Source organism: Coregonus lavaretus (genome assembly GCF_964263955.1).
Source record: "Coregonus lavaretus genome assembly, chromosome: 21".
Classification (NCBI taxonomy): Eukaryota; Metazoa; Chordata; class Actinopteri; order Salmoniformes; family Salmonidae; genus Coregonus; species Coregonus lavaretus.
The window spans coordinates 28,915,079-28,934,497 of record NC_140008.1 but is presented as its reverse complement, the minus strand read 5'-3'; the positions used below and the strand labels follow the sequence as shown (position 1 = coordinate 28,934,497).

Here is a 19,419-nt window from a genome sequence, read left to right as displayed (position 1 = left end):
GTGTTCACATGCTCATTAGAAGTATGCACACATCAGACTGAAGGTCACAGACACACTGGGGACAAACAGAACAGAACAGAACAGTGCAGAGGCTCCGCCATGGCGTTTGGTGGCCTTTTTATAGAACCATCAAAACACTGACACGTCTTTAAAGACTGAGGAGAGAGAAATAGAGAGATGAAATATGACGTTGGTTCAGTTGCAGAGCCTCTTTATAAGACACAATGTCAACCTCACGGAGGGTCATGATAATGAGATGTGTTCACAACACTGTTTGATTTTCTGGGGAAACGCTTGAAGCTCATTTTACTGCTTATGGCAGATGATAACCGTTCTTCTTCTTGACCTGGTGGAAATAGAGGGAAGGGTTACGGTGGAGCCAGAGATGGTCCCTTGGTCCAGGTTGTGGTTTTGGTAGGTTCTGGGGATGTTGGGAAAGACTGCTCAGGGGAATGTTAACACATCTGCAGTGTTTAGGGATGATTGGGAAAGTTAATTTGTGTTTTTTCCTGTGAGTGGGGCAACGGGAGTGAACGCCCCCTTAGTACCCAGCATCCAGTGGAGGCTGCTGAGGGGAGGACGACTCATAATAATGGCTAGAATGGAGTCAGTGGAATGGTATCAAACACATCAAAGACATGGTTTCCATGTGGTTGATACCACTCCATTGACTCCATTCTAGCCATTAGTATGAGCTGTCCTCCCCTCAGCAGCCTCCACTGTCAGCATCCCCAACCTACAGGATGAGCACTCGATCACGTTCATGGTGGTGTGTACAAGAGAGTGAGAGACTTTCAAATCAAATACAATTTTATTTGTCACATGCTTCTTAAACAGCAGGTGTAGACTAAAAGTGAAATGCTTACTTAAGGGTCATTTTCCAAAAATGCAAAGTTAAAGATACAAAATTAAATAAAACATGTAAATAGTGACATGAGGAATAATGACACAGTGAATAACAATAACGAGTAAAAAATAACTTGGCTATATACAGGGAGTACCAGTACCGTGTCGATGTTCAATGTGTGTGTTGGGGTGTCAGTGTAAGTATGTGTGAGTGTGTGAGTAGAGTCCAGTGCAAAAAAGGGTCAATGCAGGTAGTCCGGATAGCCATTTGATGAGCTATTTAGCAGCCTTGTTTAGTAGTCTTATGGCTTGGGGGTAGAAGCTGTTCAGGGTCCTATAGGCTGCCTCATCGTCGTCGGTGACTTTCCCTGATTTATCGGAGTTCCCCTACAGTATGTACAGTAGTGTGTTTAACGGTATGTGTGTGGGAATAGACATGTTGAGAGGGTTTTTCCAGTAGCAGCTGGGTGACCTAACTGATGTGTGTCTGTCCTCTACCTCTCAGGTCGTCCACGGCCAGGTTGCTGTGGGAGACCATGCTGGCCAGTAAGCAGAAGGAGGCTGTGATGGAGGTCCGTAGACAGCTGGTGGAGGCCGCCAGCAAGGAGAACCTGCCAATCAAGATGAGTCTGGGTAAGGAAGGGACACATCAACCACCACCATCACACACAGACATACACTGACCACACTCACTGTTGGCACTCTCTAAATACATATATACTCTCTTACTCTCTCTCTCCCAAATCACAATGCCACAGAATACACAGACACTGTCTGATCTACGGCTGAATCATTAATAACAGAGGGGAAATGATTGCAATGAGTAAACACATAATTACGTTATTATAATATATAGTCAATCTCAGAATTTGGAAGGCATGGCATAGAGGGGGGAAAAAAGAAAATATGTTGATCGAGAGGATGGGAGAGAGGATGAGTAAAAGACAGAGAGGGGGGATGGAGAGAGCAATGTGTCCTGCTGTTTTAACAAAGAGCTGCAGCGCCACCTACAGAGAGCTGCGGTCACTGCTTCTGTGTGTGTTTGCCCATGTGGCCACAGAGGGAATCTGAACCACACGTTGGCTTTCTGATACACACATGCAGCTCTTGAATACCTTTGTTGTTTGTTAACCCTTTAATAGGCAGCTCAACTGGGCAACCAATTTTCAATCAAATTTAACATGAATTTTGTTTGGCATATTTTATCATCTCAACCAATGCCATTTAGTTAAATTATTAAATGGTTTTCATTATCGGATTCCCATATTTTTTTCAACACGCATTCAAAGATGGTTGAAAAACAGGAAGTGAACGTGAGCAAAAACGAACCTCATTTACCACAATTGTTTTGTACTAATTGTGTATTAAATGGGAAATTACAAGTTTGTAAAATGTTGTTGACCTTTAAAACATAATTTTAAGATTAAATGATGAGTAAATTACTAATATGTTGTTTTACAATTTTAGGAACTCTCGAAAAATATGCTCTACCAGGCGGTTGAGTTGCCCATTAAAGGAATGCTATTTAGTCAAAGCTAGTGATAATGGATGATGGAGAAATATTATTATGGGACTTTTTGTTTGTGCAAATACAAAAATATTTTCAAATCCATATCATTATTTACTGTCTGCCTGTTATTTTCAATATGTTTCACAATGTCATTCAGTACATGTCATTTTAATGGTATTCTAAGCATATAAACTGTAAACGCATTAATTTACATGGCTTTGAATATTCATATTTCGACACAATTGTATAATATTTTATTAATATTTGATATCAGTCCTCATTTAACTAGGCCTATCTTCCATTATAAGTGAATGAAGCATATAATTTTTGAGATTATTTAAAAAGTCTATGCAAATTCCAATACAACATTTGTTTACTCTAATTGGGCAACTTAACCGGCTGGTTGAGAAATTCTTCATTTATGGCCTATACTGAGGCTAAATACACATATTTTGCAGATTCTGGTATTTTTTTTCTTGTTGAGCCTGTTAAAGGGTTAATGAAGCAAAGGGGTCTGAAGCGAGGGTAAAAATACTAGTAGGAATGCAGAGATGTACTCATAACACACACATACACTCATACTCCAATTTGATTCATATAGGTACATGCATGAATCATATGTAGCATGCTATCTACACACACACACTGGGCTGATACAGAATGTATATTGGCATGTGGCAGGTCTGTATGCAGCAGTAATAGAGGGGCTCTGTGGTCCCACTGCTGCTGTAATCACAGAGGTAAACATGCTCCCTTAACAAGCAGGTTGGAATATGTGCCGGGGGGGTCTCACACACATGCATACAGTATGCTGCCGCCATGGTGGTTTCCTTTCACACATCTGTGTCTGAGAGCAGCACCGTCGTATCCTTCTAATCCTGGGTGGTTTGCTCTCTTATGGGTATATTTTGAAAAACACCCAGAGAGAGAGGGTAGTAAAGAGAGAGAAATATATATTTATACGAGAGGTGGAACTGGAGAATGTGAAGGGTATGGATCGAGGGAGAGGGGGTATGATAGAACGAGAGAGGGAAAGAGAGAGCGAGAGAGTGTGAAGTGTTGGTATGGCAGTAAGCTGTTGCTCCCCTCTGACTGACAGCCTGTTGACTTAGCCTGTGTCCAGGCTAGAGGGCAGTGCCAAAGCCTTGACAAACTGGATCTTTATACCTCCCTGGCAGAGGACCAAACCTTCCCTCCCCCTCCACTCCCCTCCTACCCCTCACAGCGTCCGTCCTGCCCCCACACTGTTCCCATCATGCCCACCAGCACTGTGGGACGCCACATTCTAGCCCTGCTCTAATGCCTGTGTGGTCACATGACAAGGGAGGAAACAGAGCTTTAAGTTAGACAGATTTCACACTGACTGTTCACTCACACACATAGTAGTATCCATCCAGACACTATACATTAACGCTTGCCAGGGCCGTAGCTACATATGAGGACACCGAGCTCCGGACCTCTGTTATTTTATTAGATTATTATTTTTTAATCAACTGAGGTGAATTAAACTACAGCAGCCAATGTGATAATGGCTGGGGTAATTTTGGCAAGTTTTTGCTGTTCTCCAAATACAGTGCCTTCAGAAAGTATTCACACCCCTTGACTTTTTTGACATTTTGTTGTGTTACATTGAGATCTTTTGTCACTGGAATTATGTTTTTCGAAATGTTTACAAATTAATAAAAAATGAAATGCTGAAATGTCTTGAGTCAATAAGTATTCACCCCCTTTGTTATGGTAAGCCTAAATAAGTTCAGGAGTAAAAATGTGCTTAGCAAGTCACATACATTTCATGGACTAATGTTTAACATGATTTTTGAATGACTACCTTATCTCTGTTCCCCACACATACAATTATCTGTAAGGTCCCTCAGTCGAGCAGTGAATTTCAAACACAGATTCAACCACAAAGACCAGGGATGTTTTCCAATGCCTTGCAAAGAAGGGCACCTATTGGTAGATTCGTAAAAATAAAAAGCTGACATTGAATATCCCTTTGAGCATGGTGAAGTTATTAATTACACTTTGGATGGTGTATCAATACACCCAGTCACTACAAAGATACAGGCATCCTTCCTAACTCAGTTGCCGGAGAGGAAGAAAACCGATCAGGGATTTCACCATGGTGACTTTAAAACAGTTACAGAGTTTAATGGCTGTGATAGGAGAAAACTGAGGATGGATCAACAACATTGTAGTAACTCCACAATACTAATCTAATTGACAGAGTGAAAAGAAGGAAGCCTGTACAGAATAAAAACTTTCCAAAACATGGAGCTAAGCACAGGCAAAATCCTAGAGCAAAACCTGGTTCAGTCTGCTTTCCACCAAACACTGGGAGATTAATTCACCTTTCAGCAGGACAATAACCTAAAACACAAGGCAAAATCTACATTGGAGTTTCTTACCAAGGAGACATTAAATGTTCCTGAGTGGCTTTACTTACAGTTTTGACTTAGGAGAAAAAAAGAAAGAAAAAAAACTTCACATTCATCATCTACAAGTGAGTGTTTCCAATTACATCATCAACAAATTAGTAGACAATTAGGAGGCAATTAATAAGCAATACCTACACATAATTGGTTAAAATCACACGATGCACACCGATGATGTAATTGGAAACACATCTCCCTCTATCTGTTTTACTACAAAACATAGAAATGGGCAATTTTCACATGTTGGTGTTGGAGATTATGAAGTTGATTTTTTTTGTTTATGTTCCTTTGAAAATCTATGGCAAGACTTGAAAATGATTGTCTAGCAATGCTCATCAACCAATGTGACAGAGCTTGAAGGACTTTGAAAAGAATAATGGGCAAATATTGTACAATCCATGTGTGTAAAGCTCTTCGAGACATAACCAGAAAGACTCACAGCTCTAATCACTGCCAAAGTTGATTCTAGCATGTGTTGACTCAGGGGTGTGAATACTTATGTAAATTAGATATTTCTGTATTTCATTTTCAATAAAATTTCAAAAAACATGTTTTCACTTTGTCATTATGGGGTATTGTATGTAAATGGGTGAGAAAAAATATATTGTATCCATTTATTAATTCATGCTGGAACACTTCAAAATGTGGAATAAGTCGATGGGTATGAATACTTTCTGAAGGCACTGTAGCATTTTAGAGTTTTTAAATTGTATAGAAATGCAGTATTACTGTCACACCCTGGCTCTGGGGACTCTATATGTTGAGCCAGGGTGTGTAGATTCTATGTGTTCTAGTTCTGTGTTGTAGTTCTATGTGTTATATTTCTATGTTGGCCAGATTGGTTCCCAATCAGAGGCAACGAGTGTCAGCTGTTGCTGGTTGTCTCTGATTGGGAACCATATTTAAACAGTCTGTTTTTCCCTTAGTGTTTGTGGGATCTTGTTTCCGTTTGGTTTGTTCCGTGTTGGTTGTGTTAGCCGTAGGACTGCACGTATCGTTTGTTGTTTTGTTGTTCATATTATCACCAAAGATAATAAAGATTAAGTATGTTTGCAAATAACGCTGTGCCTTGGTCTACTCCGTCTAACGATCGTGACAGAAGATCCCACCATATCAGGACCAAGCAGCGTGTCCAGGAGCAGGCAGCCTGGACATGGGAGGAAGCGCCGGGAAAGGAGCTGGAGAGGTTGGCGATGGCCCAGGTGGGCAAAGGGTGGTCCTGGGAGGACATGCTCGGGGGAAAAGGGCCATGGGCTAAGATTAAGGCCCTGGCGAGAGAGGAGCAACGGCGTCAACAGTGTCGTCGTCGGACGGACGAGAGGCAACCCCAAAAAATTTCTAGGGGGGGGCACACGGCATGGGCGACTGGGCAGCAGGAGGCTGCCACAGGGCGATTTGGGAGTTTGGCAGAGGAGGCCGCCAGGTTACGGGGGCCACTGGTCAAAGAGGGGAAGGAAGGTGTAGAGGCACGGCGAGAGGTACTGGGGTGTGTTACCAGTCCGGTCCGGCCCGTTCCAGATCCCGGCGTAGGGCCAGTGGTGTGTGTCCCCAGTACGGTCCAGTCTGTTCCTGCTCCCCGCACCAAGGTAATGGTGCGCATCGCCAGCCCAGCCCGGCCTGTTCCTGCTCCTCGCACCAAGCCTACGGTGTGTGTCGCCAGCCCGGCCCGGCCTATTCCTGCCCCTCGCACCAAGCCTACGGTGCGCGTCGCCAGCCCGGCCCGGCCTGTTCCTGCCACTCGCACCAAGCCTACGGTGCGCGTCGCCAGCCCGGCCCGGCCTGTTCCTGCCCCTCGCACCAAGCCTACGGTGCGCGTCGCCAGCCCGGCCCGGCCTGTTCCTGCCACTCGCACCAAGTCTACGGTGCGCGTCGCCAGCCCGGCCCGGCCTGGCCTGTTCCTGCCACTCGCACCAAAGCTACGGTGCGCGTCGCCAGCCCGGCCCGGCCTGTTCCTGCCACTCGCACCAAGCCAGGGGTGAGAGTCGTCAGCCCGGTCCGGCCCGTTCCTGCTCCACGCACCAAGCCAGGGGTGCGCATCGTCAGCCCGGTCCGGCCCGTTCCTGCTCCACGCACCAAGCCAGGGGTGCGCATCGTCAGCCCGGTACGGCCCGTTCCGGCTCCACGCACCAAGCCAGGGGTGCGCATCGTCAGCCCGGTCCGGCCCGTTCCTGCTCCACGCACCAAGCCAGGGGTGCGCATCGTCAGCCCGGTCCGGCCCGTTGCTGCTCCACGCACCAAGCCAGGGGTGCGCATCGTCAGTCCGGTCCGGCCCGTTCCTGCTCCACGCACAAAGCCAGGGGTGTGCGTCGTCAGTCCGGCACAACCCGTGCCTGGGTCACCGGTGCCTGGTCAGGTACCGGTCAGCTGCTCCACACCGGAGCTGAAGCAATCCGCTCCTACGATGTCCAGTCCAGCTCCAGCCAGCGGGGCCAGACCGGACCAGGGGCGCTACGGGGGGATTATTGGAGGGTGGTGGTCAAGCCCGGAGCCGGAACCGCCTCCGAGGAGGAATGCCCACCCAGCCCTCCCCTGGTTTGTCTATGTTGAGGCGCGGTCGCAGTCCGCGCCTTTGGGGGGGGGGGGTACTGTCACACCCTGGCTCTGGGGACTCTATATGTTAAGCCAGGGTGTGTAGATTCTATGTGTTCTAGTTCTGTGTTGTAGTTCTATGTGTTATATTTCTATGTTGGCCAGATTGGTTCCCAATCAGAGGCAACGAGTGTCAGCTGTTGCTGGTTGTCTCTGATTGGGAACCATATTTAAACAGTCTGTTTTTCCCTTAGTGTTTGTGGGATCTTGTTTCCGTTTGGTTTGTTCCGTGTTGGTTGTGTTAACCGTAGGACTGCACGTATCGTTTGTTGTTTTGTTGTTCATATTATCACCAAAGATAATAAAGATTAAGTATGTTTGCAAATAATGCTGCGCCTTGGTCTACTCCGTCTAACGATCTTGACAATTACCGACCGGGCATGCTGAGTACCTGCCCAGAGGCCCCAACCTCCAGGGTGTCCCCATTGATTTTGTTAGTACAGTTGAAGTTGGAAGTTTACATACACTTAGGTTGGAGTCATTAAAAATCGTTTTTCAACCTCTCCACAAATTTCTTGTTAACAAACTATAGTTCTGGCAAGTCGGTTAGGACATCTACTTTGTGCATGACACAAGTAATTTTTCCAACAATTGTTTATAGACAGATTATTTCACTTATAATTCACTGTATCACAATTCCAGTGGGTCAGAAGTTTACATACACTAAGTTGACTGTGCCTTTAAACAGCTTGGAAATTTCCAAAAATGATGTCATGGCTTTAGAAGCTTCTGATAGGCTATTTGACATCATTTGAGTCAATTGGAGGTGTACCTGTGGATGTATTTCAAGGCCTACCTTCAAACTCAGTGCCTCTTTGCTTGACATCATGGGAAAATCAAAAGAAATCAGCCAAGACCTCAAAAAAAAATGTGTAGACCTCCTGAGTGGCGCAGTGGTCTAAGGCACTGCATCGCAGTGCTAACTGTGCCACTAGAGATCCTGGTTGGAATCCAGGCTCTGTCGCAGCCGGCCGCGACCGGGAGACTCATGGGCGGCGCACAATTGGCCCAGCGTCGTCCAGGGTAGGGGAGGGAATGGCCGGCAGGGATGTAGCTCAGTTGATAGAGCATGGCGTTTGCAACGCCAGGGTTGTGGGTTTGATTCCCACGGGGGGCCAGTATAAAAAAATATGTATTCACTAACTGTAAGTCGCTCTGGATAAGAGCGTCTGCTAAATGACTCAAATGTAAATGTAAAATGGTTCATCCTTGGGAGCAATTTCCAAACGCCTGAAGGTACCACGTTCATCTGTAAAAACAATAGTACGCAAGTATAAACACCATGGGACCATGCAGCCATCATACCGCTCAGGAAGGTGACACATTCTGTCTCCTAGAGATTAACGTACTTTGGTGCGAAAAGTGCAAATCAATCCTAGAACAACAGCAAAGGACCTTGTGAAGATGCTGGAGGAAAAAGCTACAAAAGTATCTATATCCACAGTAAAACAAGTCCTATATTAACATAACCTGAAAGGCCGCTCAGCAAGGAAGAAGCCACTGCTCCAAAACCGCCATAAAAAAGCCAGACTATGGTTTGCAACTGCACATGGGGACAAAGATCGTACTTTTTGGAGAACTGTCCTCTGGTCTGATGAAACAAAAATATAACTGTTTGGCCATAATGACCATTGTTATGTTTGGAGGAAAAAGGGGTAGGCTTGCAAGCCGAAGAACACCATCCCAACCGTGAAGCACTGGGGTGGCAGTATCATGCTGTGGGGGTGCTTTGCTGCAGGAGGGACTGGTGCACTTCACAAAATAGATGGCATCATGAGGAAGGAAAATTATGTGGATATATTGAAGCAACATCTCAAGACATCAGTCAGGAAGTTAAAGCTTGGTTGCAAATGGGTCTTCCAAATGGACAATGACCCCAAGCATACTTCCAAAGTTGTGGCAAAATGGCTTAAGGACAACAAAGTCAAGGTATTGGAGTGGCCATCACAAAGCCCTGACCTCAATCCTATAGAACATTTATTGGCTGAACTGAAAAAGCGAGCAAGGAGGCCTACAAACCTGACTCAGTTACACCAGCTCTGTCAAGAGGAATGGGCCAAAATTCACCCAACTTATTGTGGGAAGCTTGTGGAAGGCTACCCGAAAACGTTTGACCCAAGTTAAACAATTTAAAGGCAATGCTACCAAATACTAATTGATTGTATGTCACGACTTTCGACCGAGACTGCCTCCCCTCCTTGTTTCGGGCAGGTTTCGTCGTTCGTCGTCACAGGCTTACTAGCTGCTGCCGATCCATTTATCATCACTCCATTTGTCTTGTCTAATTAATCACACACACCTGGTCCTTATCCCCAACTAGTCATTGTATAAGTGTTCCCTCTGCTTCCTTGTCTGTGTGGGTGATTGTTTGTTGTGAGCTGTGTGTAGCTCGGTTGAGCTACCCTTACCTTGTTGTTGCCAGGGTAGTATTTTCCCCTGAGTTTTGTTGTCGCATGCTTGCACAACTGTTTATCGACGGAATAAACTCTTTGGATGCATATTATTCTCCTGCGCCTGATTCCTTCTATCACACGCATCACAGTGTATGTAAACTTCTGACCCACTGGGAATGTGATGAAAGAAATAAAAGCTGAAATAAATCGTTCTCTCTACTATTATTCTGACATTTCACATTCTTAAAATATAATAATATAATAATATATATAATATGCCATTATAAAGTGGTTATCCTAACTGACCTAAGACAGGGAATTTTTACTAGGATGAAATGTCAGGAATTGTGAAAAACTGAGTTTAAATGTATTTGGCTAAGGTGTATGTAAACTTCCGACTTCAATTGTAACTCTCACTCAGATATCATATTAACATGGCATAAGTCGTGTGTGCGTGTTCGTGCGTGCGTCAGTCTGAGGGCGTTCAGTGTTGTTTTTGTGTGTTTTAACTCTTGAGTTGTTTTGACAGCATTGGTTTCAGTGTGCCACTTATATGTGTGTTTATGTATGTGTGTGTGTGTGTATTTGTGTTCAACTGTGTGTGTTTGTGGGGATATGTATTTGTGTGTGGGTGTGTTTGTGTGTGCCTTTTGATTGTGTGTGTATGTTGCAGTGGAAGAGAAAAGTGTTGACAGGACCTGTGCTGGCTCTGTACCATATGGCCTAATTCCCCCATGTATTGTGGAATTTTTCACTTTGCAGAAATAGTTGACTATGGCAGATACTTGATTGTACACATGCACACATTTGCAGCCAAACCAATGCATCAAACAGCTATTTCCTGCTCTCCTAGCCAACCAGAACCATTTCAGAAGAATCGCAACACCCACATCTCGTACGGTATTAACAGGAGAAAAAGAGCTAGGAGACACATTCTGTACAATTATGAACATGAGACATGCAGCTACACAATCTTTCTCTTGCTGCTTCACTCATTTATACACACGCATGCACACACACACAGGTGCAGCGACGTGACTGAGCTGAGTGGAGTGTGTTGTGTGTGCTGTACTCTACTCTACTGTACAGTCTGGGAGCAGGCCCAGTGATGTGTCCATAAATAAAAGCCCCTGCTCCTTCCTCTGCTCCAGGCAGCACCCTGACATACGAGCCAGGACTGTGAGCGAGGCAAACCACTGGACACCTATAAAAAAATCACCTTTTCATTTATCTGACTTTCATTTGTCTTCATGTCCAGCTCCTATATTTAGCCTTACAATTAAGTGTTTCACCATTTTCTTTTTAGGACGACCAGGGCTACAAGTAAAACACAAAACAATTTGACATAAACAGTGGCATTCATGAGTTTTATTGACAATCATCAATAAAAAAGTAAGGTCCGCCGCCAAAGCAAAAACCTGATAAAAAGTATTTTATATGAAGTACAGAAATTGTTTGCTCACTGGGAAATGAATATCCAACTAGCCAGTATGGCGTTTGGAGATTGTGACAGCAACTATGTGAACTTATTACAGTATTATAGACACTACTGTATGTCCTGGGAATGTAGAAGAACCCCTTAACTCTTGTGTAGCTTGTGAGCATCATACAGCATGTGCGTGTATGTGAGAGTCTCAGCTTTTCATGGATAGCTTTTAAGTGTGTAGCTCAAACCATTCCGACTACAGACATTTTTGTAAAAAAAGACCCGGCCCGGGCCCCTTCGGGATCCACTGCTCTAGCTCAGCCCCCGTTAATCACACAGACTAATGGTTGGTATTTACGGATGTAGAAGAAATGGACTGATCCAATGGTACAACCCAGAAGTCTGTATCTCAAATACACTATGTTTAAAAGGGGTTAGACGTTGCACGTTATGGTGGGACTCATTGGTTTAATAACAACGTTGTTAAATTCAAGTCGTTACATCTGTACTTGACATGACTCCATACATTATATTTTGCATTCTGGAAGGTTGTGCCCCATTTTTCCGCCTGTCTGTTTCTCCTCTAGTCATGTTTTTGGCCCCACTAAAGAAAACATTGGCCATGTAGTCCAACAGGAAATACTCCCTCATCTGTTCATTGCTCTGAACATCAACATGAAGAATTGGGCTTTATGAGGAGTTAATGTGTACCCCTCTCCTCTCACCCCCAGCCCTGGGGTCGCCCCATACCCCTGTCCGTCCCCCTTGCCTTTAACTCTAGGCTGTCCCTCCCCCACCCCATTCTTCCTGTGTCTGTGGATCATCCGTAGAGGGTCTTACAGTGTGAGCACTAAACCTGCTTCACTCTGCCAGCTCTGCAAATAATCAGAGACAAACTGTGATTCACATGTATTAGTCACACTCTGAGACAGCCTCACAGGATACTCTTATCGGTTGTGCATGCACGCACACACATACTCACTCACACACATTCGTCACACACTATGACATACACAAACATAGACCCTCACACTTTAGCAACAACACTTGAAGTTAGATACACACTTGCACAGAGTATACTGCATACCCAATACATGATTATGGCTGAGGTTCTCACAACCCGTCTCCTCCAAGTTTATCTCCTCTCCTCTCTCCTCTGCATGTGGAGTCTGGCTCTCAGTTTCCATACAGTGCCGTTCCCATCGGGATATTAGGAGGTGGTTATGTGTCTGTTAAGTGACTATCATCCATTAGTTCAGCTAACTTTACCTGAACAGGCTGCCACCCCAGGTAGACTAGTATGAGCACACTAGTGTGTATGCACTGAACCATGCCATACCATGTGATCGGTTGTATGATCAACTGGTTAATTTAAGGACTATGAATATATAAATAGGAAATTCATATAATTGATGTCTGTGTTGTTGTCCCCCTTTCAGGCCGTGTGACTCCGGAGCAGCTGTGTTCCTACGTGCAGCTGTTTAAAAGTAGCTGGGGGGCGCTAGAGAGTCACTGTGGGGTGCTCCAGCTGGGCCTGGCCACCGCCCAGACCCTCCGCCACCCCACCCTGCCCCGCTGGGACGCCTGCCTGGCTTTCGAGAGACTTCTGCTGCAGGTACCACATGTACACTACACACCGATCACGGTTACACCCAACTAGGCCTAACTTTTTACGGGTATAAGGCCCTCTCCCGTCCTCCTTTCGGCAAATCCGACCATGACTCCGTCTTGCTTCTCCCTCCCTACAAACAAAAACTCGAGGGGCGTTCCGCTGTCAGTTCTGTACAGCATTGGTCCGACCAAACAGAATTCACGCTCCAAGACTGTTTTGATCACGTGGACATGAATATGTTCCGGGTCGCCTTTGGAGATGGCATCAATGAATATGCCGACTCAGTCACCGGATTCATAAACAAATGAATAGATGACGTGATACCAATAGTGTCTTTCAAAACTTATCCGAATCAAAAACCGTGGATTGATAGCAGCCTTGTAGGGAAACTGAAAAAAAGAGATGCTGTTTATAAACAGGGGAAGGTGACTGGGGACAATAGTTTGGTTAAACAGTACAAATACGACGTATGTGGCGTAACACAAGATGGCGAAACACAAGTACAGGGACAAAGTGGAGGAGGAATTCAGCAGGTCGGACAGAAGGTGTATGTGGCAGGGGCTCCTAACGATCACCGATTACAAAAAGAAAGCCAGCAACATCGCGGTCACCAACCCCACCCTACCGGACAAGCTAAACACCTTTTTCTCATGATTCGAGCACAATGACCCTGAGCTGCCGAGGAGAGCCCCTGATGACAACGTGGGCTACATACTGAGGACATATGTAAGTCATTAAAACGTGTTAACCCTCGCAACAACAGCTTCTACCCCCAAGCCATTAGACTCCTGAACAGCTAATCAGACTATTTGCACCCCCACCACCACTTTTTTTCTCAACACTTTTTTGTTGTTGTTGTTTTATTTTACTTTTTTATTAAGAAATAAATGCATTGTTGGTTAAGGGCTGTAAGTAAGCATTTCACGTTAATGTTTACACCTGTTGTATTCGGCGCATGTGGCAAATCAGATTTGTCACTTCCGTCATCATGATGTGCTGTGAGAGGCTAGTCAAAGACCATATCACCTCCTCCCTCCCTGTGGTCCTCTGTAGCTCAATTGGTAGAGCATGGCGCTTGTAACGCCAGGGTAGTGGGTTCGATCGGAGGGACCACCCATACGTAAACATGTATGCGCACATGACTGTAAGTCGCTTTGGATAAAAGCGTCTGCTAAATGGCATATTATTTATTTATTTATTTATTATTTATTTGATTTGATTTGAAGGCTGCCGGCCCAGACGGCATCCCTAGCCGTGCCCTCAGAGCATGTGCAGACCAGCTGGCTGTTGTGTTCTCTGACATTTTCAATCTCTCCCAAGCTCAGGCCACTATACCCACCTGCTTCAAGATGTCCACTATCAGCCCCCCGCCCCAAGAAAGGGAAAGTAACTGAATTGAATGATTACCAACCAGTAGCAATCACTTCCGTCATCATGATGTGCTGTGTCCCCATCCCCTCCTGTATTTCCTCTATACCCACAACTGGTACGGCAACTCCACCGCCACGGACTGCAAGGCACTTCAGAGGGTGACACGTGCAGCCGAACGCACCATTGGATGCATACTGCCTGCCCTCCAGGACACATACAACACCAGGTGTCACAGGAAGGCCAAGAAGATCATCAGGGACCCCAGCCACCCAAGCCATGTCCTGTTCTCCCCGCTTCAATCACTCAGACGCGGGCAGTACAGGAGCATCATGGCAAAAATTGGAAGACTGGCCAATAGTTTCTACCCTCAAACCATCAGACCCCCCGAACCCTGCTACTTCCCCTGTTGACATTTTCAGCTTAACCCTTTGAGTTGTTTATGTTTTAACCCTGTAACCACGCGGAATTAACGCTCTAACTACGCAGAATTGTAGAAAATAGGGGGGGGAACCTGCTTTCCAAGAGGTGTGTTGTTTAGAGTTGTTGGGGAGACAGGAGGAGAGGAAGCAGTGTACGGGGGTGGATGTGCACATGTCAGACCATGGCGGGGTCAGGGGTTACTGGAGAAGGGGAGAGAGGGAAAGACCGAGAGACAGGACAAGAGAGGGAGAGTACGTTAAAAGGCAGACGTGTCTCATCACTCGCTCTCATCACACCTCGGACTTATAGCAGTGGTCTGCTGACAGTTTAAAAACTCTCTCACACAGAGTGGAGACAGAGCCGTAAGGCGCCATGTTCTAGAATCTTCTAATCTAATGAATACTACTCTATTCCAAAGCCATTTCCTCCTCCTCTTACCTCTCTGATTTCATAGTCTCTTTATATTCCTAAAGCTGTAAAGCTAGCAGCAGGACAGCACAGTATTTAGGAACTTATTAAAGTAAATCACGGAAAACTAAACAGGCCTGCGCCAGCCAGCGTCCCATGCCAAAGTGAAATTTGAAAACAACCTTGTAAACCTGGTTTCTCAGCTGGGCCCATGCTTATTAAAAAGGGAGGAAGATGCCGTGGCTTATTTGGTACCAGTATCCTTCGTACCACGTTAGTCATCTTTGATCCACATCAATCCACATTAGACTATGCCTGTCCTGTACCCTCCACAGTTCTCACAGTCCACTCTGCCTTCCAGCTTTAGGATCATAGTAGTCAGCAGGCTTTTATAGAAGAAAGTGGAAAATGTGTCCTCAGGTAAAAATAGATACCAGGTAGGCCCAGTGATTACAATCTGATCCCAACTGTGTATTGTTGTTTCTGTTTTTAGCTGCTGTATGCGTGTTTTGTGTATGTTTCGGACCCCATTCAAAACACGTTCTTGGGAAATCAGATCTCACAATCAAGCCTTGCAGCGTGACTCGTGACGGGAGAGTTGATGTTTCCAATCAAAATTGACCAAATGTGAGCCACAGTTTTATTGAGCTATTAAGTGAAATGAGTTTCTCTGTGCTCCTCTCCCTCTCTCTGTTGATTTAATTTCACAGCTCTTGGGCTCTGGCTACAGGGTGGACACAGAGAAGGGTAATTACATTGGAAACTGCATGAGTGGATGAAATGGCTCTTTTCTCTGGCTGGTGTGGTGGTTGCCCTGAGGGGAACTGTGGGCAGAGCTGGGCACACCGTGCTGATGGAGACACAGTGCCAGGCCAAGTCCCACCCTGGTGGTGGTGTAATGTTAGTTAGGCCATGGGAACGAACTGTAACCGTGTGAGACAGTGGAGGTCCTGTGAGGTCAGGTCATACTGTGATCAGGTCGACACCTCTGACCTCCCATTCACTCAGTGGTTAACAGTAAAACATTATACGACACAAACCACCAAACAGTAGATTGACTTCTTACCTACTCACGTAAGAAAGCTTTCCCTCACTTTAGAAGTTAGTTACAGTATATTGGCATGGTTATAAAGTGTGACATATAGGCTTTTTTCAGTGATAAATATGTGGTCTGAAGTTGTTGTAGTGATATAGATGTGGTTGTGTAGGCTGACATGGTGGTTGTAGTGATATAGCTAGATGTGGTCAGTGTGATCGGTGGTGTTAGTTCATGGTGTTTACAGAGTTATGAAGAGGGCCGTTCAGGTACAGTAATTACCTCTCAGTAGGGCTTTACCTCAAGGTTGGGGGGGTGGGGGTAGGGTACCCACTGTGCTGGCACTGCCACATTACCTACCAATGCTTCCACTGCCTCTGCCCCCCACTGTGTGCCATGCTGTGGATCCAGGGGCCCTGGAATGGAAGAGGGTTGGTCTGAATGGGGCAGATTGAACAGGTTTGGGTCGCACCCAGCCCACAATCACAGGGCCTGTGTGCTGCCTGGGACTAGCGCTGGACAGGGGTGGGGTATGCCTCAATAAACACTCCCTTTCACCCCTTCCCGGAACATCACATTAGTTACCTCTACGTCAACAGCCCAGACTGTTCTACTCCCAAACCATACATGTACTACATCCCTCCCATAGACAAGCTAGTGGCTGAGCCAGTTAGTGAGGGACAGTCTCTCTGAAAGACAGTGATAAACTGAATGAACAGTAGGCCTAACTCATTAGGGTGTAGGCCCACTTTATTGAATGATAATATGAAAGGGAAAGTGACAGTCAGTCAATCCTGGTGTCTGTTGTTCATTAAGAGGCATAGCAGTAGTCAGTAGTAAGTATGTTAGCAATAGGAGAGCAGTGGAGCAGAGTATAACTAACCTCTCAACTCATCTCTGCTGGGATTAGCCCGGCCTGCCTCTCATAACATTCCAGCTTCCAGCTATTACTGATCAGAAACAAGGCTTCTGCTCTGTCTGTCCTTATGCCTCTGGGTCACATACTGGAACAACCAGCCAGATGCTTTATCCCTGTTCTAATTGTCTGTGGGTTGCTATTTCTGGCTATCTGACTCAGATTACTATGTTTGTATGTATGTTTCTATTTTTACGGCGTTTATATTGTATGAATGTATAATGTCTGCCTTTCTCTCTGTCAGACTGTCTGCCTATTTGTCTGACTGTGTATATGTTGTTTGTACATAGGTTATCAGTATCTCTGTCTGTCTGTTTGTCTGTCTGTCTGTCTGTCTGTGGCTCTGAGGTATTGTATTGGCCACTGACCCTGCAGACTGGAGTCTAGCGACCCACGCTCCTCATCAGCCTCCAGTTACAGTCTTGTCTCCCCCCCCCAAGACTCCTGACCTCTAATCCCTGAACCCTAACCCCTGACCTCTCCTGCACAGGCTCAAACCTACAGCCATGATAGGCCCTGCACAGTGTGAGTAGGCTGTGAGAAACATTTCTGCAAAATCAACGTTTTATTTTCGCTTTCAATCAGAGAAAGTTAATAAGAAGAACAATATGCAATCTAGTCTGGTTTAGTCAAATCTGGTTTACATCAACATGGCCAGTTTAGTCTAAATGTAAATATCGGTCGGGTCCTCTATACCTAGTCTCTAATCTGACCTGCATGCCACAGACAGAGGGGCTTTAAATCTGTAATTGTCTTTACCCCAGGGGTATGAAGCCTGTCCGCCAGCCAGCCCAGACATTCCTTCCCTCTCTGGACTGTCTCGATCTGCTACTGCTGTCCCCTACCTACCCCCACAGGGCATCGTGACATTCTAGACCAGTCCTCGAGTTCCCCCAACGGCACACATTTTTTTGAAGCCCCGGACAAGCACACCTGATTCAACTTGTCAACTAATCATCATGCCCTCAATGACTTGAATCAGGTGAGTTTGTCTGGGGCAACAACAAAAATGTCTGCTGTTGGGGGTACTTGAGGACTGCAGTTGGGAAACACTGCCCTGGGGGGCTGGAGACTGTAACTAATGAGTGTGACATGCTGGTGTGAGACATCCAGGGGTCCAGTGCCGCTGACCCCTCAGACTCCCTACCGTCGCTTTACAGCCTCATATTTGGGCTGACCTGGACTGACTGTCCCCCCCATTCATTCCCCAGACACCCCCTCAACACTGGGGGAAGTGAGGGACCGGTAAGCCCGGTGGAGACACACAGGGCCACTTCACAGGGGCCTGGGAGTCCTCGAGTCGCTCTAGCACAATTTCAGGGACTCTCTGTCTTACTTCATAGATCTCTCTCTCCATCTTTACTCTGTCTTCTCTCCCCATCTCCTTCCCTCTCCCCATCTCCCCCTCCTAGCCTCTCTTCAGTTGTTCAGCATGTCGTGTTCTGCTCATATCTGTGTCACACTGATCTACAGACATGCCACACACCAACATGGACATATCCCGACACTGTTACAGTTTGCGTCAAAACAATCCCAAAAAATCCTTGGTTTATCAGAGAAGTGAGTTATTTACCCGTCTCTTCCTTCCTGTGTTTACTCAAGGGGGATTACAGTGGGCCCGGCCGGCTGGTTGGGAGGGAGAGCAGAGCAGAGAGCTAATGGAGTTTACTCACTGTCCCTGTCAGGTAACCCAGGAATAAACCCCCCTCTCTCTCCCCCTGCACTGGACCCTGAGACAGTCTGCGATGGTCTGGGACGGCTGTGTTTACATACACCAGGCCTGACTGCACCGCCACCGCATGGCCCCGGCCCCGGAATAATCTACTATCTGTTTAATAGGGAGAGAGAGCCCTGTTTATAGAGAAGGACCTTTTTAACTGGCTAATGGACTGTTGGGTCAGAGGTCAATGTTAACCCATGTTACTTCCTGTTATCATTACCACTCTGCTCTGAGGAGGATAGGTGCTCAACTCTCTGGATTCTCAGATTTACTTATCCTAAATTGACTCATTAGCCTGCTAACCCTGGAGCGGCCGTGATGATGCTTGCTCATTTTCCTCTGTAGAATAAGTGTAGCACTTTGTATGAAGACCTGTGGAAAATGTTCCCTCATTGAAGATCAAATAATTTTTTTATTGTCACGTGCTTCGTAAACAACAGGTGTAACCAACAGTGAAATGCTTACTTACGGGCCATTCCCAACAATGCAGAATACAATAAATAAAATAATAATAATAGTAGAAAAAAAAATAACACAAGGAATAAATACACAATGAGTAATGATAGCTTGGTTATATACATGAGGTACCAGTACGTAGTCGATGTGCAGGAGTACGAGGAAATTGAGGTAGATATGTACATATAGGTAGGGGTAAAGTGACTAGGCAACAAGATGGATAATAGATAGTAGCAGCAGCGTAAGTGATGAGTGTGGAAGTGTGTGTGTGGCGACAGTGT

General features: G+C 45.8%; 1 protein-coding gene across 1 annotated transcript in view; it reads left to right on the top strand.

The window, feature by feature from the left end:
- scfd2 (sec1 family domain containing 2) overlaps positions 1–19,419 on the top strand; it is a 168,400-nt gene that overhangs the window by 15,661 nt on the left and 133,320 nt on the right. The window contains exons 3-4 of the mRNA XM_084185472.1: positions 1,352–1,479; positions 12,639–12,814. Of these exons, the coding sequence (XP_084041598.1) occupies positions 1,352–1,479; positions 12,639–12,814 (304 nt within the window). The remainder of the gene's footprint in view (positions 1–1,351; positions 1,480–12,638; positions 12,815–19,419) is intronic.